This window comes from Cynoglossus semilaevis, chromosome 8 (genome assembly GCF_000523025.1).
Source record: "Cynoglossus semilaevis isolate Cse_v1.0 chromosome 8, Cse_v1.0, whole genome shotgun sequence".
Taxonomy (NCBI): Eukaryota; Metazoa; Chordata; class Actinopteri; order Pleuronectiformes; family Cynoglossidae; genus Cynoglossus; species Cynoglossus semilaevis.
In genome coordinates this window covers 2,401,173-2,424,052 of record NC_024314.1, presented here as the reverse complement: position 1 = coordinate 2,424,052, position 22,880 = coordinate 2,401,173, and the positions used below count along the sequence as shown (strand labels likewise).

Genomic DNA, 22,880 nt, shown 5'->3' with positions numbered 1-22,880 from the left:
GTTAAAAATGAAGGCTGCACGAAGTACAAAGTGGATTATTTTAAACTTGGGCACAAGGTTCCAAACCTCTTTAAAAGTTGGAAGTTCTTTTAAAAAGCATTCATACAGAGCAAGACACTGTCAATGCAGTAATGATGAACAAAGTTATTGTCAGCTGATAAATAGCAATAGCTAATACATTTTTAAAAAGAGAAAGAATTGAATGTGTATTTTTAAAAACCATTAATAAAGGAGAAACAGTGGGACATTCTGTAAAGAAGAACTTTATTGAATAAATACATTGTGTCTAAGAGTGCAGCGTGCTTGTCTATTTCCATACACACAAGTCTCACAAGCTCACAGTGTGCAAGATCATATGACATCATATGACATGAAACGCACCCATGAGAGCAGGGGAAATCATTTTGTTCCTTTCCATCCAGTCATTTTTATTTGTCTTTCCCTTATTTTTTCATTTTCCATGCAGTTAAAGTACATTTAGGCCTGAGCCCACGGGAGCCAAAGCAGTTCTGTAAGGCCTTGAGTCATCATTTCACAGTATGTGCTGTACTTTATTATCTCTCTGATACTCTCATATACTGTATGTACATGCCTGCTACAGTTTGTCCTGAAGTAATTGTGCTTAAGTTGTTTTTGCGTGTACTTTGCGGTGCGGATCACAACATGTTGTTTTCATGTCTCTGTCTGCGTGCTGCACGTGTTCACAGGTCATCTGTCTCTCCATCAAAGGCGACGTTGTCCGGGTCCATGTGGATGTGTGAGTTTTCCTCGCTGCACACCCAGCCGATGGGCGTGCGATTGAACGACGGACGTGAGCGGATGTCGGCCTGCAGGCTGGGCAGCGGCTCCGGCTCCTCAGGGGCAACGTTGATCTCCGGGATCTCGAAGGTCAGCATCTTGGACGCTTTGTCATAGCCACCATATGGCAGCGCTGTCCTGGGGGAAGAACAGAGGAACAATGTAAACAGGAAGCTGAGACACAAAAGGTACTGTCACGATGAGCATCCCTGCTGCTGGGCAGAGGAGAACAACTTTTAGCTCTCATACAATATTATATTAATGTTTTTAAGGCATACGTCAACATGCTGCAAGTAACATGATTTTTTTAAATTATTTTAATATTTAAAAAGGTGTAAAATGTCACTGTTTGCTGTAGTTTATTAACCAAAATTTACTCATTCTAATATTTATGTGTTAGTGGTTATAAAAAAAAGACCTGTGAGTGAAGGATAATCCAAAAAGTAAAAGACACATAAAACAAAAGAGACACAAAGAAGGTAAAATAAAAAATAACTACAGACGTACATGAAGGGATGAAAAATAATACAAACTGTAGCCAACAACCTGAAGGAGACACAGAGTGATCAGCAATAGGTGCAGCATGATCTCAGCGACACCACACAGTAGTTAGTACAACAGCTCATGTGACTATAATGACATAAAATATACACAAAGAGATAGGAAATGACCACCAAGAGACACAAAAACAGCACATAGAGACGGACAACTATCACAAAGACACATTAAATATAGTAAAAAGATACCACATGATCACAAGGGACATGAAACAGCTGTTGAGAGACACAGATCTCCTGTATCTGGGTCTGTTCTGTGTCTGTGTGAGTGTGTGCAGCCCTGTGTCTTTTACAATTCGCTCTGTGCAGTGATTGGAGGCCTTTTACATATCCGTGCCCGGGGACCTGTTTCCTCATAATCCGTCCCTGTTGCTGCTTGTTTATTGCTTTTTCACAGCAGTTATTAATTACAAAAGGTAGACCTATGCTTCAGCTGCTCCACAGCAGTAATCAACAGCATTAAAGCAGACGCAGGATTAAAAGGACTACATCTGGAATCAAATTAGTCCATTTATGAACGTGACTGATGTATTATGGGACGTCTGCTCTGCGGCAGTGCAGGGTAAAGCCATAGAAACAGTGGGGAGGAAGTGGCTTTTTACTGCTGATGAAACGGCAAACCACTGTTGTTATAGAGACGTGGTCTCTGGGAGATCTGCATTTATAGCTCTATACATAGACACCAGCCGCTGTTGTTGCCCGAACATGGCTGTATTATCAAGTTTGTATTGTTTTCTCCTCTGGATTTGGTTACTTTTCCACAAACGGAATGTTCTGCAGTATGTAGTCCCCAATGGTTTCAGCATGTGTACATACTGTAGTTATTACTTCATATTATTTATTCATGGGTAAATTAGGCAGAGAGAGGGGGCATTGCCCCTTATTGTCTCCTCTAAGGCCAGGGTTGGTTTTAATGCAGGATAATAGCAATTTTTGAATGATTTTTTTTTTTTGCGGGGGACCTAAAAATTGGAGGTCAGAGGTGGTATTAAACCCTAAACAATATTATATCTTTTAGAAACGACTGATGCTAATAAAAGAGTTGTGGGCCTGTCGTCTTGTACCATATACATACATATATACATATATTAAGGACATAGAGCATAAAAGCTCTCACTGTTGCACCTGGCTGGTTGCTGTATGTCATAAGGACCGTTGGAGTGTCAGACTCAGAATGTCACAGAAGACAGTGTTTCTTTAAGACTGTTGTGGACGTCATCCAGAAAGGTGTGATGAATTCACATCCTCCCTCTGCTGCTTCCTTATCAGCCATAATTTACTTTTACAGCTCCCCACAAAACTGACTCCATTCATTAACACTGCTCAGCATCTCCGTGTGTGAGTGTGGGTGTGTGGGTGTGTGTATACTTGTTGAAGCTCTTGTACTGAGGCAGATCAGGCTGGATCTGGATGGGTCCTGGCATGTATGACTTCATGGTGGCTTTCAGCTCCTCGTTGCCCTTCATGGCCCGTTCCCATGGTGATACGTATGTGCGAACATACTCCCTCCTCCTCTCCTCCTTTTCTGCCTCCTCATCCACTATCACTTCTACCACTAAGATGTGGGATATAAAGAGGTGGAGATCGGGAGAGAACAAGTTACCCAAGACACAAGGTTAATCTCAGCAGAAATAAAATGGGTTTCAAACAGGGTAAAAAGATAAAGCAGTTTACCTAAAAATGTAAAGTTTAAATGTAAACGTAGTCAAGGACCTGACCTATGACCTCACCTTCTTCTTTTGGCTTCTCAGGCTTTGGTGGAACAGGAGGAGGAGACATCAGGAGGTTCTCCAGGTTCTGCTGGAAGACACAGAACAACCCAGTCAAAGTCCACACAGTCCAGTGTAGGCACCTCTCCCCCCTTCCTTGACCTCACCATGTGCTCATTGGTCACAATGAACCTCTCCACCCTCTGCTGCCTCATCCTGAACATCTTGGAGCCCTTGTTGTTGAGCAGGGAGAGCTCCTCCAACATTACATCCTTAGGCGTCTTGATCTTGGTGCCCAGATCCAGCTCGGCGCCCTCATTGTCTGACTCATCGTCTGTCAGCAGGACAGAGGAAGAGGAGGATGACAAAAGGTCAGTATGTGATGATACGTGAAACACTGAATAGGCCTGTGAGCTTTTCTACCCTATATTAAACATTAATCGCTTGCAATGTTAGCATAATACACTTGTAACAGATTGTAAAATATGTAAAAAAAAAAAAAAATTTAAGTGTGAAACTTTAGAAATGTTGGACAAGATGTTTTAGAATATTCTTTGAGACTTTGAACAAATACAAAAGAAAACCCTGTAGCTCCTGATTTGTGTTGCTCACACTTTTTAATAGGATTTCCTGCAGCCTTGGCCAGAGTACAACTGTAGACCCTCTCAGCTCCAGCTCTTGTCAAATAAACCCATTTGGCAAATTAAAAAGTAGGTTTCTCTTCCAATTTCTGCCCGATATTGAATCAGCGACAGAGCTGTTCAGTACATATGCTCATCCTCTGGACTGCGCTCCATACTTGCTGTGATATATTACTGTGACCGTCTCCTGTGTTAGAGGACGTGGCTGTGAAGCCAGAAGAGTCGTCAGCGTTACTAGGTCAAAGCAATATATTGGAGAGGAAAAGGGGCACGGGGGAACGTGACAACAGGTTTTCTGGTCGAACTCTTAATGGAGGGAAATCCTCATAACCCACACGGTCACACCTCTTCTCCTCCCCTCTCTCCCTTCTCCTCTTTCCTCACAGTGATGGAGAGATCTGATGGATTTTACTGCTCCACAGAGCTGCTCATAAAACACTCTCATCCACCACGTATACTCTGATATCACTCATAACACCTGGAGTCCGGCCATAAACCAACACACACGCATGAAGGGAGAAAGAGAGGGAGGAAAAGGGAAGGAGAGAGAGAGAAGGAGAGGAATAGAGAGAGATAGGAACATCTATAAAGCAAGAAGTTGGCATTGCAATGCTGCAGAGGGCTGTTAACAGTAGCTCATAAATCAGACTTGTACAAGTGGGTGTGTATCAAGTGTGTGTGTGAGAGAGAGGGAGAGAGAGAATGTGGAGTTCTCTCTCTCCTTCTCCATCTCTATCACACACACACACCTACAGAAAAAGAGAGAGAGAGAAAATAATTGAAGCTGCTGAGCAGAGCGAACTCTCCCGTGGGGATATTGATTAGAGTGTTAATTCAGAGGAATGTGAAACTGGAGCTGGCTGCTGACTGGGAGGAAACTGGACAAACTGACAGAGGCAGGGGCCAGGGGACAGAGAGACGGCAAACACGGGGAGGGACAGACTGTTGGAAGAAGACTTTGGCAGGAGTGAGGGATGAATGGGTCAACGATAACACAACAGACCGCCAAACAGTGGCTCTGAAACAGACCCAGACTTAGTGACTCAGGAGGAGACACAGACTAAGACAGTTAGGACAGTTAGGACATGGGCCACATGTTGGGGCCTATCTCCTAACATATGTCACCAAAGAATAAATTCCTAAAATATGGAATATTTAATCCAGTGTCCATGTTCGTAGTCCATTTTAAAATGTCTGCAATATCTCAGTACTGTGTTAAATTCATTGCCTTTTCTTGATATGTCCCCCAGGCTCATGGTAAAATGGCTGCTGCCAATTATGTATTCATTTGGTTATTTATGCTGGTTTGTGAAAACTGGGATTTCCAATGAGTGTAAAAATAGCATGGTGTAAGTTTGGACGAAGTTCAGCTGCACAGTGAGAGTCTGAACAGACGGACCCACTGGTGAGTCTGGCTCAGTGACATGTAATATCTGTTTTTTTTTTGTGAGTCTTTTCCTGAGCAGGCAATAATTTTAGGAAAATAAATAAATGGGTGTCATCTGCTTTGGCTAACGGCTAATGTAGCGTCGCACACAGCAGTGAAAGTCTGAAAATGGGCCACATCCCAGCAAGACATGTCTCATGTTGTGTAAGATGTTATTGTACTTCATGGGATTACCTGTGCACGTGTGTACTAGTGTGTATCATTAGAACACCACGTTGACATGCTGCGAGTCAATTTTCAGATCGTACAGGGGACAAATCTTAACAATCAGACTTGGCATTTACTGGGTTAGATAATCAGTTCACAATATCTGTAAAGGATGGAGAGAGAGAGAGGGAGAGAGGGAGAGGGGGAGAGGGGGAGAGGTCTGATCTGACGAAGACCAGAGTCTGTGTGTGTGTCTGTGTGTGTGTGTGTGTTACCGTTCTGGCTGATGTTGGACAGATCAGTGATGATCTTGTTGGATTTCTTCCTCTTGTTAGAAGGAGCAGCAGTTGTGAAAGACATGGCTACAGAACAGTTGAAGAAAATTAAATATTATTCAAATAATAATTATGAATGCCTCATCATAGCTGATTCACAAATTTGTGTGTAAAAATGGTAAAAAAGTACACATTTATCCTATTGTATTTTATCAGTATCACACACTGATTACTGCTGTTGTACTGTTGAAATCTTTCTTCCTTTTGCGTCAGAAACTTGGTTTTCAAACCCGCAGCCTTCGTGTTAAATAAGTTACACAACTTTCATTATCTTTTCTAATGCAGAGGGAGTCTATTTTTAGCTAGTGCTCTAATTAGCACGTGGCCGTGCCAGCAGTAGCAGCTAACAGAATACTGATTTTACACTGGTCAGGGCACAGAACCATGACTGTGTGTGTGACTGGTTCCTGTGTACTGGTTGTTTAAATACATCAGTGATTACTGGTACTTCACTGACTTTTATTATGTTTTGATTGATTTTTTTTATTTTGATTGTGATGTAATTTACAATGCCATTGACACAAAACAACATTATATGTCTAATTAGTATTTTTAAATACACAGCAGCCTGAACTTATAATATAAGTAATATAATATAAGTATTTATTCTATAATATATACAATAAAAAACATATGATACTCATATATGAAGAAGAAATGTTATTGTGGTATATGTTGGATTTATGGTGGCGCTTTGGCCCAGAGGCAATGTCTCTGTCATTGGTGTGGAACCCCAGGGTTCACCTCCTGGGCAAGTTCGAATCCCGGTTAGAGCGGTTGGTACCTTCCAGTGGACTCACCACCCACAGGAAGGTTTGGGGGGTTGGTACGGTGCAATGTGATCTGGGTGGCGACTGCTGCCCGCAACCCGGTAACGGATAAGCGGATGAAAATGGATGGATGGATGGATGGATGTTGGATTTATGTATTCATACATAAATTGGTTGGTTTAATAAAGTAATTGAAACAATGTACTGAGCTAAACACCTATTGAAACATATACACCTAAAACTTACAAACCCGAAATTGAAACGTGTCACCATTGGTGTGAATATTTTACTATTACATTCTTAAATCTCTTAATCAAGAACTATCTGATCCTAACTACAATATTAATATAGTCCAGAATTTTCCTTTTCTGACAAGTTAGTTTTAATACTTAATAATAATAATTAAATATATTAATGTGATATCCACATATTATGATAAAGGCTATAATACACATTACAGTAAAAAAAAAAGCTCATTTAAGATTCTCACATTCTGTGACAATAAACATATTTTACCTGTTCACACACAGATAAAGGGCCATTACCACTAATACAACCTTATTAACCTGGCTGCTAAGCTGGTCTGGCTCCTGGCGAGGGCCAGGACTGAATTAGCACCAACACACTGGTAGGCTGTGTAACACGATACAACAAAAGTGTGGAACCACTTCTATGTATACCGGAAAGTCACACATCACTTGTAAAATAATAGCGAGCTCCAGCAGAAAGCTTTCCTGACTAATTAAGTTAAACACTTTTTTATCTGAGTGTATCATCTCCTAATGCCCCAGAGGACTGTAATTCCCCTCGGAAGCTTCTGTCTCTCTTGAGTAACTACTCAGATAGGACTGGCAGTATGTCGCTGTCTGTTGCGCAGGTCAAACACAATTATGTGAGGCCGAGGTGAGCTGCGGTACAAGAGGAAAAGCTGGAGAACTCGTCTGTGGGGAGACAGTTAATGTAATTGCTTTTCATCTGCTGTAACTAAAGCTCATTTCCTAGCTGGGGATTCAGTCCTGTGTGGGCTATTTTTATGAACCCACGTTCTATACCTTCAGTAATCAGCAGGGCTCATCATCAGGCTACATAAAAAACACACAAACCCAGAGGCCTGGGCCATAATAACTTTTCTATTGTGATTAATTTCTGAATGTTCTGTAAAAGGATCTCAAGATGGGGCGGGGTCAGTGTTTGTACCGAGGAGCCCTGTACAAGGTCCTAGGTTCTGTTACCACCTCTGTGACAGAGGAGGCGCTCCTGTGCCCCACGACCAGCCTGTTTTAGCTCCTGATAAATCTCTAGGGGACAGCTGTAGGGGAAGGGCATCAGTCAGCACATTCCCGCATACACACATACATCCATCCACGTCAAGTGAAAACTCCACCACAGTGGAGCAGATTCCTCACCTACCGCAGAGGTAGGAATTGGAAGTAGTGGAGTGAAGTCATCTGTGTGTCTGATTGTTCCAGATACAGATTAAATTATATTTAAATGGACTAATTATTCCAGAATATCCAACTATCAAAGAATGCTCTGTACAGTGTGGAGCGTTAATGGGCGGTTACTGTGGTTACAGACAGTACACAGTATGAAGCTGAGCATCTGCCTCTGATTCGCTCATTCATTAATTCATTTAGGCCACACACACACACACACAGACCAAGGCCCCTCCTCCAGACAGCATCTCCTGACCTCAAACATTTACAGTCAATTACAGAGGAACCAAAAGTATCTGACAACCCAGTGACCACCAGTGTGCGATAATCCACAAACACTCACGGCATCCCAGAGTCAGCTGCGTTTGAGTTCCTACCTAAAAGACCCAGGTGTCCACCGAAACACAAGGTCCCAGACGGAGAATGTGCGACGCAGTGACGAGAATTTAAGCTTTGGAGGTAGATTGTGTCCCTCGGTGTGTGTATTGTACCGCCTGTCCTTCTCTTCGCCACGGAGAGAGTGAAACCCTATCAGCAGGGCTGCTGCTGTGCTATAGACCTGACCTGGGTGAGGGGTGGTGAGGTGAAATGGGTGGGGGGGGGGGTCAAGTGGGTGGAGGGTGTGGTGTTAGAGTTTAAAAGTTGGTGTGACGATGAATAATGAAAGGACGGTTTGTTTACTAGGGTTTTCATTGACGGTGGAAGGAAAATCTTGACGTCAAGATACAAAGCGTCTTCAATATTAAGAGTAATGTTTTGTAATTAAACATGTCCACCGACTGTTTAGAACTTTATTTAAAAATACCTACAGAACTGATATTCTCGCTGAGCAAAGGATAAATAAAGAGAGGTCAGAGCAAATGAAGGAAATATTGAAATAGAAATCCATGGGTCTTGCTCTGCCCCCTTACCTCCCGCAGTAGCTCCACGTTCCCCACTTATAAAAACCTATTATCACAAACAGGGAACAGCAGCTGTGCGTCAACCTTCACCTCAGGTCAAGTACAGCTGCAGACTGTACCCTCAATAAATCCTCAGACATCTTTAAGAAGATCGGGCCAGACTACAGCAGAATGGATGGTTGTTTTAGCAAAAGGAGTGACTGCTACTGTTTTTTTGTACGAGTCTGTCATCTCCCACCCTCTTGAAGGCTGTCAAAGAAAGCCACTTGTCCTGATTCTTAGAATCCGTTTTGATCTTCACTTGAAGACTTGAAGTCTTTTGTGGCTGAATCTTAAAACCCTGCCTTTGAAGTGTTACACACTGGCCTAAAGCTTGACAATTTTTCCCCATCCTATCATATCCAACCATAAAACCACAGCGGTTTGTGATAATATCATAAAAATGGAGAGAGAGAAAAAAGATCCTGTATTTCCTGCAGTTCTTTTTTTTCTTCCCTGTCACTCAGACAGTTAAGCTTCTGTTACCTCTTCTAACAGTCTCTTTACCCTCCTCCTCCTTCCTTTCCTCCACCTCCGTCTGCATGTCAGACCTGTGCCTGGCAGCAACTGCAGCCATATCATTGTGTCATTCCATCATCCATTCTGTGCTTCAGTGTTCCAGACAGTGTGGCAGATAGCAACCACAAGAACTCAAGTGCTTTGCAAAAAAAGAAGAATGCAAAACTGAGGTTGAAATTTTTGCAATTTTTCCCTTCTCCTTTCAGTCAGTTTAAGGTTAAGTCTCTTTTTTCCCTCGTCAATAACACTGACATTAAGTTTATAAAAATCACACTAATCTTTGAACATAATTTATATATGAGGTGACCTACAGCTGAACCATGACCTTTGACCTTGGTTCAATTCTGTTGATCCAGAAACACGTTGTCTTGGTGAAACATGACGACGTGTATGAGGCTGTGGTTCTCCTCTCTTCACAATCACATTGTGGAAATAGCTGCAGATTAAATTAGTAAAATGAGCTGTTTCTATCTGCGGTGTGTGTGTGTGTGTGTATGCAGGGTAACAGAGGAATTATTAGCAGTGAGGAGAGAGATGAGAGGAGGTGAATTTATTATTATGGCCGAGCTTTAAAAGAGCCGCTTCAGTCCAGTCATTACTGTAAGTGCAGCTACAGCCTTTCTACAATCCTGTGACCTAGTTTGCAGAAAATTAAATGTGCAGGACATTGGAGATTTTTCTTGTGTAAAATGTGTGTTGTACTTTCTATCAGCAGATAAGCTAACATTACTAGTGAAACCGAACAGGACTAAAGTTAGCTGCTGACGTCGACCTCCTCTGTCAACTGATCTCAGTCAGGGGTCATAGGTTAGATCCCGTTCTGTGGTCCTGATTGGGTTTCACAGCTCCAAGGCCGCAGGTGCGTGCCATTAAACGGCTTTAAAACGTAGGCCAACGATCCCTCATACAGGGACGTTTTTGACTGCATTTATCTGATGTCAACACTTATGGGCCTTAAATATATTTGGACATGTGTGTCTCTCAGAAGCCTATCCTTTTGTCCTGTGAAATAGCAAACGCAGTTACAGCTCTAATATCTTTTTATGGGATGTAGGTTGAGTGTTATTCAAATTTATTTGAGGTTTTTTTTTTTTCATTTTTGTCATATTAATTGTGACTGACATTAAACCAATGTTTAGTCTCAGAACGAGTCAATTTACTGATTGTTAAAAGTAAAAGTACCTTTTCCTACACTGCCTCCATGTGGTGAAATGTAAAAACAAAACATTTATTTCCTGTGTAAATCTAATTTCTGATTTTCTTTTTTAAAATCCCTGACAAACAAGTTCATTGTTGAACTCATAAAATAAGAAGATAAAGGGCAAATATCCATGGGAGGAACAGCTACATTGAAGAAACACAGTTGACACAGCCAGAAACAGAGTGACAGCTGAGGTGAGTCATGTCTATTTTTATTCAGCCACATTTCTCACAGCTAAACAGACACGTTGCACTTGTTCCATATCAGAACTCTAACAGGAAGTCTACTGTAAAAGTGACAGCTGTGCTTGTAATAAACTACATAAACCCAGCACACACTACACTACAAACTGCAACTCCAAAACAAACCAAAAAAAAAAAAAAACACTCACTCCTCAAACACATACTCTGAATATACAAGACACAAGAGAACTTACTTAGGTGTAGTGCTTCAGAAGGATGTTAGGCAGTGTTAATATATTGTATGATAACAGTGTGATACATTTAATCAATTTAGAAAAAAAGGAGTCCTGTCCAAGTTTAAAATCTTAGTGTATTAATCTAGACGGGGGAGTCCGGACTTTGACTGCCAAGGTCACACTGTGCTTTGGATTCTCAACTGTGTGTGTGATGTCATTACATTGGTTTCCCTGACCAAGAAGCGTTGGGGTGTCAATCTTCTCATTGGCCAACAAGGCTTTACAGATAGGGTATACTGCCACCTATTGACTTGACTTGTTTCTGACAGCACTTTAAATACTACAGTACAGCAGTACTGAGAATATTGTTACTACTGTGATTATGACAGGCCTAACTATCTCATGGAAAACAACTGTGAAAGCCATTCTGCTCTCATAAATAATATGTCACACCTGTTAACACTTCTTTAGCCATTTTTATGTCACTTCATCACTGCCTTTCCATATCTTTCCCACCTTGTCTTCATCTCTCTTGTTTTTCACATCCTCGTTTCTTCATATGTATGTTTAACCACGATTCTCTGTTCATTCAATAGCTTATTTACAGAACCTCATCTTCTCTATCTCTTTCTGATCTCTCAATCTGCAGCAGCATTTTGAATTGTCGTTCCTGCAGACCAACATCCCTGTTTTACTTTGCCAAGGACAGTGTTCCCTTTGAATGTGACACAAAGGATGAGTTAAAAGTATTTGTTTAAAATGACATCCTTTGTAAATATATCAAACACAGTGGTTTCTGTTCAGCCATAAGAGGAGAACATACTGCAGCCCACTTACTAGTATTCAATTTGTTTACTGTGAGTTGATATGGAAACACGGTGAACAAACATGGCTGCCTCTACAGAGAAGAGGTGTTTATTCTAGGTTAATGAAGATGAAGCCAGACTATCCAGTAAGATCACATTCCCAAAACTAGAACCTTAGAACCATAACATTAGTTTTACTTAAATCTTACATTAATATTACATTACATTAATGTGTTAATAAAGTTAGTAATAAAGTGTGTTACATATGTGTGTTCAATTCCCCAAATAATTAGTAATAAAAAGTGAATAATAAAACCCAATACTTCAACTCTGATTAAAAATATAACATTCCTTACACCATGTATTTATTACTGTGTAAAAACCCTCCATGTTTTCAACAAGGACCAGTTTCTTATTGCGTGTAATAAAATCAGGTCAGTGCATGGTGGATCCAGGGCGCCAGACACAAGGCTGCAGACCCAAATTTGAAGTGCTGAACCTGGGCCTTGGTACTCTGGTTAGATGAGTAATGTTTGAGGCAGGCTGAGAGGCAGTGGGACTAAAGAGCCTGAGATTCGGAGCACTTTTAAAATCCCTGTTGGCTTGTGACGTGGTGGAGGGATGGAGGTGGGAGAAGGAAGGTGACGGGACTGGGTTTGGAGCAGGAGGAGAAGAGAAGGTTGGGAGCTGAGGGAGGGGAGTCGTTGGGGCTGGAGGCATTGTGGGAGACAGGGGACTGTTTGTCCATTGAGACTGGTAAGTTTGGGGTGGAGGCTGATAAGGTTGGTAGGAGTCAGGGCCAACTGTGGGTGGAGATATTAAATCAGAGCGCCACATTGGTTCTCCGAGTGTCGTAGCTGATCGGGGGACAATAACTTTGAGGGCAGGTCCTGTAGCTGTTGGAGGAGGCGTGGAGAAACGCTTTACTTCGTAAACCCTTGCTGTTTTCATAGGAGCACTAGTCATTCCTCTCTGCTGCGGCTGATAAGTGGAGGTGTCCTGTGGAACGCCACCTCCGTAGTTGAACAGCGAGGAATTGAGCTGGTAGGGCTGGTGGCTCATAATGTCCACTGGCTTGATGCTGGCTTTACACCCTTTAGATCCAGCTGGGCTGAACTTTTTCACCTCAGGCTTCTTCTGGGCCTTTGGGGGGCAAGAGGGAGAGAGAAGGGGGTTGTAGTTAATAGGAGGTGGTGCTCGGATGTTGGACGAATACTTCCACGTGGCTGGGAGTGAAGGTGTAGGTGAAGGCTCCCTGGTTTGAGCAGGAGAGTAAAGATCTGCAGCAACAGATGGCGATCGCTCTACCACATACCGATCCATCCGGCTTTGTCTGCGAGCAAACAACTGACCTCCTTTACCTGCCAGCTGGGGTACTTGAGGTGTCTGAGGTTTTGGGGCAACAGGAGGGGGCTTTGGTCCTTGTTTAGCTTGCATGAAGTTGCAGGCCTCCGCCCCAAGCCTCAACCAGTCTTCCTCAGGCCCTGACTCATGCCCGGTGTCCCCAGTAGCTACGTCTCCAGATTCAACACGTGGACTTCTTCCAAAGCGATCATCCATGTTCTGGACCATTGACAACAAATCTGGGTTAGGAGAAACATCCCTGTTCTGAACTGCACAGAACATTGGCTTTTTGTTGCTGCGCTTGCGAGCATCGAGCAGGATGCCTGTGCGAGCAGCGGGAACAGAGATGCGCTGCTCACGCGTTGCCAGTGAATCGGTGGTGGGAATCTGTGGAGAGGATACGTTACTACTACTTTGGAGTCCAGGCGCTGCTGCACCTGTCATGTTGATGTAAGGCTGAATTGATGGGGAAGGAGAAGTTTGAGTTGGAGGAGAAATATGGAGAGGCTGAGTATTTAATGAGAGACCAGAAACATTGGGATAAGGTGGGGATTGTGATAGAGCGGACGGAGGTGGGTAAGCAGGAGTGAGAGGAGAAGCAAACGGCATGGAAAACGTCTGAGCAGTTGACCGACAATCCGATGGACCATGAACCACAGACTGAGACAAGGGGGTGCAGGCAGGTGTATGAACTGCAGGGTTATCTGGAGGTGGCGAGAAAGGTACGGAAGACTGAATGGAGGGAGGGGACAGCACTGAGGTCGGGGAGTTAACACAGGGAGTATTAGTGTTGGTATTTCTTGGAGGGATGTACAGAGAGGTGCTCGACACTGCTCTCCTTGTGTCTGCCTGGGAAGGATTCGGAGTTGGTGCTATGGTCACCATGGAAATGGCTGCCACAGGTTTGGTCTCCATGGTGATGTTTGTGGGTTTGGGTTGGGGAGGGCGAAACATCACAGAGGTTACAGAAGGTCTGGAAGGGTTAGGGCCAGGAGTGAAGGGCCGTGCAGTGCGGTTTAGTACATTTTGATTAGGACTGAAGTTAACGTTCAGTTGAGGATCAGAGTCATTAGTTGAACCAAGACTAACATTAGGGTTAGAGATGTAGTTGGCATTAACATGACTTTGACTTGTCAGCTGTGTCTGGGAAGGAGTTGCAAGCACAACACTAGTCCGACTAACAGCTACAGATCCCCCATTGGTCAGTGACACAGCTGAAGGGGACATGTTTGTGGGTGTGTTACTGACTGGCTGCCTTGTGATGCTACTGTCCAGATTTAAACCCTGACAGGCTGAACTGTCATTCCCTGAGAACTCCAACTTTGAGTTTTGATCAACAGAAGTCAGATGTCCTGTACTTTGATAGGCTGAGAAATCCAGCCCTGAGCTGTGATTGGTTGTTGGTGTTGTTGAAGTAGTTGGCGTGGTTGACGGGCAAGCAGAGCTTCTCCTGTCCAGCAGATCTAGATAGCCGGAATCCCAAGTAGGGTCAAAAGATCCAGAGAAACCCTCCTCATCAACTTCAGATCCACTTTGGAAAGAACTGCCTCCTTCTTCCTCTGTTTCTCCCCCTGTGTCTCCTTCTGTCTCCCCTCCTCTGTCTCCCTCAGCTTTCCCAAAACAGGTCAGTGTGTACTTTTTGGCTCTCTGCCGACGTTTCTTAAACATAAGCACCCCTTTCGAGTTGGGATTGGGAGCATCAGTCAGCAAAGATGCAATTGAGCGGCATTTGCTTCTGGCTTCCTTCACCTGTTTCTCCACTACACTCTCCCCACGCTGCAGCTCTGCAACAGACAGAAAAAGAGACAGGCCCAAGTAAATATGTGGAAGGAGCGAGCAAGCAAAGGAGAGAAGCATTAATGGGATTTTTGATGAATACATAACAAGGCGCAGATGGGAAATAATGGAAACTTAATAGTGTGATAGTGATTTTGACTGCCAGCACTGCCTGATTTATAAAGCATTATCTCAGTGAGGAGCTGCGCCGAGGATTAGCAGTGACAGACAGGAGAGAGTGTGTGGATTTAGAACAAAGAATTCCTGATGTCACACTCACTGCCAGTGTGTGTATGTGTGCATGTGTATGTGTTATCTTGCCTGGTATTATTAGTTATATTATTAGGTACTTGGGTAATGGGTAATACAGTTTGCTCAAAAGGGGCAGAATCTTACTTTTGATGCACAAATATAGTAATTATTAATTTAATTAATGAGAAAGGTAAATGTTCTGTTTGATTTTTCTATTGTTAGATTTGGGGATAAAGGTCAAATTACTACTTAGCATATATGTAAGATGTTACCTTTTGTACAAAAGAAGGAAAGTCAATTCCAAACCTGTACATGGAATACATTTACTGAATTTGTACTTGTAGTGTCATGACTTCAAATATACCAACACATAAGTGTTGACTGATTAAAGTGTTTCTCTGAATTTGATGAGAATATCACTAATCCCCGTGGAGTGTAGGTTGAGGGTTTTGAGTTGATTCATGGGGAAAGATAATTCCAAATTTAATTAAGGTAAATCCACAGGCTGCCACAGCCTTGTCCCACAGAACAAAAGGTCAACCTGCTGATAACAGGAGAGTAAATCCTCTGAACCACAGTCACTATCTTTCATCCTTTGGAACTCGAACATTTCTGTACCAAATTCCACCACCATTGATCCAACAAATAGTGTTAAAATAGTAGAGGCATTTTGTTTTTGAACCAAGAACTGCAACATCCAAGTTATGTTCTGAGACCTAAGACAATGACAAAAAAATATGTGTAACAGTTCATGATATGTCAAATCTAACACCAAGAACATTTATGAAGACATTAGCACAACAGACCACCACACGTACACTCTAACAGGATTTTGGTTCTCTATTTAAAACCTCAAAATGTAATGCACAGTCAGAGAGGTAGGCTTATCAAATGTTCATCTTTGATATCAGTGATTAAAAATAAGCTCATGTGTCTAAAGAAATGAAACACATGACCTGTGTGTACAACTACATGCACATCTTACCTGCATACACAGTGTGTGGTCCTGTTTGTCCACTTACGTCTGTACCTGAAAGTGATGTGAGGTCCCTCATCTCACAAGTGTGTGTGTGTTTCCTTTACCTCTTTCGGGCCCTCCCACACACACTCACACACTCACTCAACCCTCAGTTCTGCTTGTAGCTGTGAAGCCGTCTGTTCTGTCTCGTCCAGCTCCTCACTCCAGGCACAGCCCATGTAAAGACCTTTGTCTCTGTCCAGCAGCCCAGTCCAACACATGACGTCAACCCCACTATTCCTGTCTATGTGACAGGCATCAAACACCTGTCCCGTCTCTGTCTCCGTGCACACAAGAGCAGGAAGGACCCTCACCACCAAAATATTTCCCCAACAGGCCAACAAAGTGTGTGTGTGTGTGTTTGCTCATGTATGAGTTCATGAAGCCAGATATAGGATGCAGGTACAGTGAGGTTGGAACTCTGCTCTCTGCATCGTATCCACACAGACACACAACCCTGCCATCAAATATCCACAACCGTAATGTGTGTTTGTAACATGAGAAAGGCCGACATCCTGCTTACAGCGGTCATCATTCATCCTATGGTGAAGCCCCAATGAAAGTCTTTAGGCTCTAGGAATCTCAGGTCATCACTCACTACTGTGGCAGTCACTCATATGAAATCACAAGTCAGTCAGTGAATAGTTTGTCACTTTGTTCAGCTGCGATCTTTACCTTAGTACTTGGAAGACAGGTCAACCAGAAAAGGTTTAAATTAACTTGGTGCAAGTAAAGCAATATGGGTAATATTTTATGCATTGTCTTCAAGTTAAAGGTAAAGTGTTTCACTTTTAAAAGGAACATCTTGTGACCGATTGCTGGCGATTTTTGTTAGATGGAGAGACTAGTTTGGAGAAGGTTTCAGACAGGTTACCTTTTCATTTTATTTTCATTTCAGTGAGTGAAGAGTGAGGTCCTGCCAAAAGTTCACAGATACAATACATTCACTGTTAACTACAGTAGCCTGGGAAAATATAATTAATGACCCCAGTAACTACTATACTACATTATTTATTTAATGCTTGTAACTGACCTTGACCACAGACCACAATCAATCAAAGAGCACCATTGACCTGTCAATCATGTCAAAGGTCAATTTACAGGTCACGACGGGGGTCTCTTATAATATGTTTTCCTTTTGTTAAGCCATTTGATTTTGTTACTTTTGAAAATGTTTAATTTCACATTATCCAAATATAGTCCCTTCCAAAATGTACAATCTTACTAAATTCTGAGTTTAAAAAGTCAATAGTACATTTGCGTTGTATAGATATATACAGTTGAACATTAGCTATCAGCAAACAAACACATACCACAGCATGCATATAGAAACGGGAGCATACTCTCATGCACCACATATTCAGCTGTGTGGCTCATGTCAGAATTATATCCAGTCTATCAATCAATGCTTCAAGGTCTATAAATACAGTCAGTGGTGCAGAATACTGACAGAGGAGATCCACCGCTGTTTCGGGGGACAGAGAACGGGGGAGAGTAGAGCAGTGGATATTGAGTATATCAGTATCTGGTATATGTCACTCTCACTCACTGTATCATCATGAGCCTGCAAACGGATGTTGCAGTTAAACCAAGTCAACACTAGAGAGTGGTCTAGCAAAGTACTTCAGCTAAGTGTGGTTTGTTTGGTTCAGTCAGTTGTATGTTTTTCTTTGGGCTTTTTTTTTTTTAAATATAATAGAAAATATATATAATTACAGCATATAAAACAACACTTGATTATAATTAATGCATATCAACTCATCAAGTCATCTAACATGGTTGCAAATTAATGTATGTTGTTGTAAGATTTGCCTTATACACAAATTCAATTATTTAGGTTCTCAGAATGGAAACAGATTTTGGGATTTCATGGACCGTCATCCCTGTCTAGGTAATCGCAAACATCTCAAACTATGGAGGTCAATCAACAGATTCAAGAACTGTTGTCCCTTTTTTATGTTTTTTTATGGCTTTGTGGTGATCTAGTATCAGTGACAAGCTTAAACAAAAAAAGGTTCCTCTAATGGCACTGTATCTGTGCTATAAAAATATATACTCACTGGCTTGCCGTGCTTTGTCCTTGTAGGTATTTGAAAGTTCATCACTGACAGGGGTCTGCTGGGGTCCCACCATGGGCACAAGTTGCTTGCTGGAGCCCAACATCAGAGCCTCTTTTGCCCGCTCAGGAGACACCAGCGGTGGGCAAGTCAGCCCACTGTAGCCACTGGCTTCCTGGAATCCACTGTCACCTTCTCCTTCTGCTTCCAGCGGCCCATGATCGTGCGGAGGAGTAAGTGTGCGAGGGGTAAGAGTGTGTGTTGGAGTGGTCCACTCTGTTTGGAGAGGTGGGTAGAACAGCTCTCGGCGAGGAACGCCAAGAAGACACTGACTGTCCCACTGGTCCTGCAGGGAAACACCTGCATCTGTGGCACTTTCATACCTGAGAAGAATAAGAGAACACAAAGAGTGAGTACATTATCTGCATTTATTCAAAGTGCAAAAACTTCATCAGTATGTGATTACTTTGTGCCCTTTTGATCACTTAAGTGCAATGTAGGCCTACATTGAACATGGTCAAGTATCCATATAATTTGATTTGAAGAGGATATATGGAGAGATGGAGTCTAAATCTCTTACCCACTCATCTCTGAGGCTTCCTCCTCTTCTGTGTTGTCATAGCGAGCAGGTGAGCGAGCATGAGGAGGTGTACGACGCTGACGCCTGTGAGAGACCAACTGTGTGTCTGCGTCACTGTCTGTTTCTCCATAGTAGGCCTCGCTCTCTGGAGGAGAAGTTATGCCCTTGCACATTTCAGTAGGGGAGAGGATGGACGTACGTTGAGAGGAAGCAGTCTGAGGCAAAGCCTTCATGGAAGAGCGAGGTGATGGAGAGCAGGAAGAGGAGTGGAGTCCGGAGGGTGCTCTGTGAGTAAAAAGATACAGAGATGTGCATCATGGCTTCCTAAAACAGGCAATGTCTCATACTGCATGTGTGTGCACTGACCTTTTCACCCTCAGACTCAGTGTAGACTCTGCGTCTATGAGTCTCATCGCCTGAGCATGACTGAGGTCAACACACATGTGGTCACCAATAGCCAACAGCTCATCATGTTCCCTTAGTCCAGCTCGGCAGGCCTTGCTGCGCCTGCGTACCTGCAAATGGAAAAATTACATTTCTGGATCGTCAAAATGATGTTGGAACCAAACCTTGGCTTTGGTGGTTAAAATTATTATAATAATAATTATTTTCTCCGTTTGATAGTAACTTAATGAGCTTATCAGTGAAATATCCTTTTAAGCATTGCTAATAAAAAAACTGAATCTTGAATTTTATGGTAGAATGATTTTTCTTTCTTAATCCTTATATTTTGTGACCTCTTGAACACAGCTCTTTTCCATAAACAAAGATCATTTCCCTGTATAAATCATGACGAATGAGGTCATGCAGCTGTTACTGGATGTTGCTAATAGATGATGTCATAGGATCTTTCTCGAATGAAGACAGTGGGAGGTGGGTGATTGATGGCTTCGTGAGTAATCATGCCCACAAGAACCTTTTAAAAGAAGATGAAAAAGTCCCTCCCCTCTTTCTCCAAACACGTAACACTTCTAATGGTAAAAATGTTGAGTGTCTTCCAGCACCTACAGTACTTGGCCCTCATAAGAGGTCACCATTTATCCCTTTATCAGTTTCCCTTGGACCAAAAAGGCCATTCCACTGTCGCACAAACACATGCATGGGCAGGTTATGTTCTTTCCAGCTTAGACAAATGCCCAAACACACAGTAGAACCCAAGTGAGCATCATGAAAGAGGGGTGTTGAACAGCTGCATTACCATTCAGCCCAGGAGGAATGAATGTCATTCGCCATATGTTCTCCACACACCCAAAATAAAACCTTGCTGGAGGAATCAACAACATTCCGAGACAGATTGGCAAAGACAGGAGCCATGTCGATGGGGAAGCTATAAACACAATCATTTTAATAACAGGAGAATAATGGTAATATGAACACTCAGTTAGGCAAGAATTCAAATTATTCTCAACCTCTCTTCTAAGCTTCTTCTGGTCAAAAATGAAAAAACATTCACATCCTCTCACATTTGTGTGGTTCTGATCTTGTATGATTTATTTTTAATTGGATTACATACTTCACTATTTCACTATCACAATTTCACTAATTTCACATTCATAGGACAAATGAAGACCAGAGCATTTACAAGAATGGCCTGTGAACTGTGTGTGTGTGTGTGTGTGTGTAGGCCTTTTTCCACCCCCAGGTTCCAGCCGCTCTTAAATGAGCTATTCTGATCCTCTACTTTATACAGCACTATCTCAGGAATGCATTTGCACACTGACACACACGGCATCATACACAAAAACAGGGACAACATGTTATGCACAAACATAAAAAAAACAAAAATAACAGACGGTGAGTTGCTTAAAAAATGTGGATAGAACCAGTGGGTGGAGCTTTCTCTGCAGCAGTTTGATTTAAAAATGATTGCAGTTAATTAGAGACAGACAAACTTTGAATATCAGTGTGAGTGAGGTCACATTTCTCCTCTCCAGAATAGCTTTTCTTAATAGAGACAACATTCTAATCTGTCATCAGATATAAACACGTTCACCAGCGGCTATAGAATAATCTAGATTTCAACAAGTGGCCAGAAGATTTTTATTGATCAATAAAATGCTTTAAAGGAGCTTACAATTTCTTTTCACCTAACAAACATAATAACATACGCACTGCTATTAGAGTGAAACTTGTCATGTATCTATATTCGCTTAGATTCCTAGGGAAACAAGTAAAAGGTAACACTGAATTACAAATGTGGTTCATTGAATAAAATTATTCACTTGTCTTTGTGTCTTTAAATGTCCACTCAAAGCAAAGTGTTCAATGGAATAAAGGATACAAAAGATGTTTGGTGTAAGACGGTATAATGATTGAGTGTAATGCATGTACTGATTGCCAAACTTTGTTCATTTCGGTGAAGCGACCATCATTCAACTATTTTTCACACAAGCTGATAACCATAATAGTGAGGATTAAATCCTTGGAAGATAATAAGTAGGCAACACAATTTCTAGGATTTCTTAAATGTGAGGTGAATGAGGAGAGGTGAAATGTGTTCAGTCAAATCAAACAACTCCAGTGTTTTACTTCTAATCTTGTAAGGAAGACTTTGAACCAAAAGAAGAACCAAAGATGTACAATAATTTAAGTACATGTACAAACTGTGATGCTGTGATTCATCCATACACAATTGTCATCCAGCTGACATGGCTTAAGCTCAGCTTTTGTTGAAAACACATATGTAAAGGTGGAAGGTTGCTAAAAAATAAAGACCTCAATAAACAGCTGCAAACTTTCTATGAAATCTCATGTAACCACCGTGGCATCTAGTTATGTGCGTTGCAAACTGACCACAAATACTCACACGCACACACACGTGAATAAACATTTTAGTTGAACCATACCTTAGCCACCTGTAGAGGCGTTTGCTGATCTACACCTCCCTGCAGCCTGAAGCCCCAGGGGCCTCCACCAGTGAGGGAGACCGCAATCTCCTCCGCTACCATCCCAACTCACAAGGTATGAAGGTGTATGTTGGGGGGGGGTATATGGTCTCCTTGTGTTCCTCGAACCCAGTGAGTATCAGTGATTGAGCATGAGGTTTCTGTTGCTGACCACAGAGAATCTCTTCACCCAGGAACAGACGCTGCGACTAGCTTTCATCTGCCTTTCAGCTGTGTCAGAGGGTGGGCACTCAGGAGGGTGAGAAGGGGCAAAAATGTGCGAGCCTGTGCCTGTGCATCCTATTCAACACTTGCCATGTCACTCTCAAGCACACTCTAAAAGAGAGGATGCTGGCTGATATATGCTCCAAAAATAGCCACCAGACCCGCTCCCTTCTTGACTCCCCTGCTCATCCAGGCTGGACAACAGCCATAGTTCATATATTTATCTTCATCTGGTTTTAGAGTGCTTAAGGGGGGGTTGGGCGATGGAGATATTTTGGGAGTTTCACATGGTTTACTGTCTATGCATTTAAACAGCTGTAGAAGGGATGCCAGAGAAAGTTATGATTCAGGCTTTTTTTGTTGGTTGATGAGCTGATGAATGCAGGCTCCTTGGCTAGCTTGTGCTAGCTTCATCATCTCTCAGATAAATTTTAAGTTTTCATCAATATGTCAAATAACAATCAAGATCCCTATTATGACTTGTATAAGTGTTACGCCAGAATAAATAGATATAAAGGAGATTAACAAATTAGGCACTCACCAGGTTAAATGAGCAGGCTAGCTTTTAATACATACTTCTTTAGACATAATTTCTGAACACACTGGTTTTATTAAGCAAAGTCTACTATTTCAATCAAGAAACAACATTATTTAACTAAACACAAGGTAAAAAATAAAAAAGACTCTGGACACGTTCCTAAAGACTATGTAATACCTGCCAAGACACAAGTAAATGCCTTAGTCCATTCTGGAAATAAAGTTTTAAAATAGGCAGTCACTAGAGACCTTCACATGATGAACTGCAAGGTTGCAGATCTAGCAAAACTTTATTCTAGGCCAAACTGACATTTTCTGAGGATAATTAGAAAAAGATATTGCGTTTATGATTTTAATACACTGAAATATGAGATTACAAACATTGAAACATGAAGATAAGAGTACAACACTGCAGATTATGCATTTAGAACTGTGATATTATGAAATATAACACATTTGTCCAACACTTGTAATAACCTAA

The 22,880-nt window shown here is 42.1% G+C and overlaps 2 protein-coding genes across 3 annotated transcripts; both read right to left on the bottom strand.

Annotated features, from left to right (window-relative positions):
- Window positions 1–225: 225 nt before the first annotated feature.
- Window positions 226–8,386, bottom strand: myoz1b (myozenin 1b). Of its 2 annotated transcripts, none has more exons than XM_017033977.2 (6): window positions 8,218–8,386; window positions 5,575–5,661; window positions 3,232–3,398; window positions 3,086–3,152; window positions 2,724–2,910; window positions 226–936 (listed from the first exon to the last, which is right to left on the bottom strand). In XM_017033977.2, exons 2-6 carry the CDS (start codon window positions 5,657–5,659, stop codon window positions 702–704), a joined length of 741 nt encoding a protein of 246 aa, XP_016889466.1. In that variant the 5' UTR covers window positions 5,660–5,661; window positions 8,218–8,386; the 3' UTR covers window positions 226–701. The 2 variants fall into 2 exon arrangements, with proteins under 2 accessions (XP_016889466.1, XP_008312144.1); XM_008313922.2 differs by having other exon boundaries at window positions 227–936; window positions 3,086–3,155.
- Window positions 8,387–10,691: 2,305 nt separating this feature from the next.
- LOC103381522 (synaptopodin 2-like protein) lies at window positions 10,692–21,983 on the bottom strand. Its single transcript, XM_008313921.2, has 5 exons — window positions 21,599–21,983; window positions 19,119–19,267; window positions 18,753–19,037; window positions 18,176–18,555; window positions 10,692–14,853 (listed from the first exon to the last, which is right to left on the bottom strand). The coding sequence occupies exons 1-5, from the start codon at window positions 21,698–21,700 to the stop codon at window positions 12,161–12,163; spliced, it is 3,609 nt and encodes a 1,202-aa protein (XP_008312143.1). The 5' UTR covers window positions 21,701–21,983; the 3' UTR covers window positions 10,692–12,160.
- Between the last annotated feature and the right edge of the window lie 897 nt (window positions 21,984–22,880).

What these genes read in the sequence shown, in the direction of transcription:
- myoz1b (XM_008313922.2), bottom strand. Translation starts at nt 5,659, where the DNA reads ATGTCTTTCACAACTGCTGCTCCTTCTAACAAGAGGAAGAAATCCAAC. An exon ending in GTCCAACATCAGCCAGAACG is followed by an intron (nt 3,399 to 5,574) that starts GTAACACACACA and finishes TCCTGCTGACAG; the next exon opens with ACGATGAGTCAGACAATGAG. An exon ending in CAGTACAAGAGCTTCAACAA is followed by an intron (nt 937 to 2,723) that starts GTATACACACAC and finishes TTCTTCCCCCAG; the next exon opens with GACAGCGCTGCCATATGGTG.
- LOC103381522 (XM_008313921.2), bottom strand. Translation starts at nt 21,700, where the DNA reads ATGGTAGCGGAGGAGATTGCGGTCTCCCTCACTGGTGGAGGCCCCTGG. An exon ending in CTGAGTCTGAGGGTGAAAAG is followed by an intron (nt 19,038 to 19,118) that starts GTCAGTGCACAC and finishes TTTTACTCACAG; the next exon opens with AGCACCCTCCGGACTCCACT. An exon ending in GAAGCCTCAGAGATGAGTGG is followed by an intron (nt 18,556 to 18,752) that starts GTAAGAGATTTA and finishes TATTCTTCTCAG; the next exon opens with GTATGAAAGTGCCACAGATG.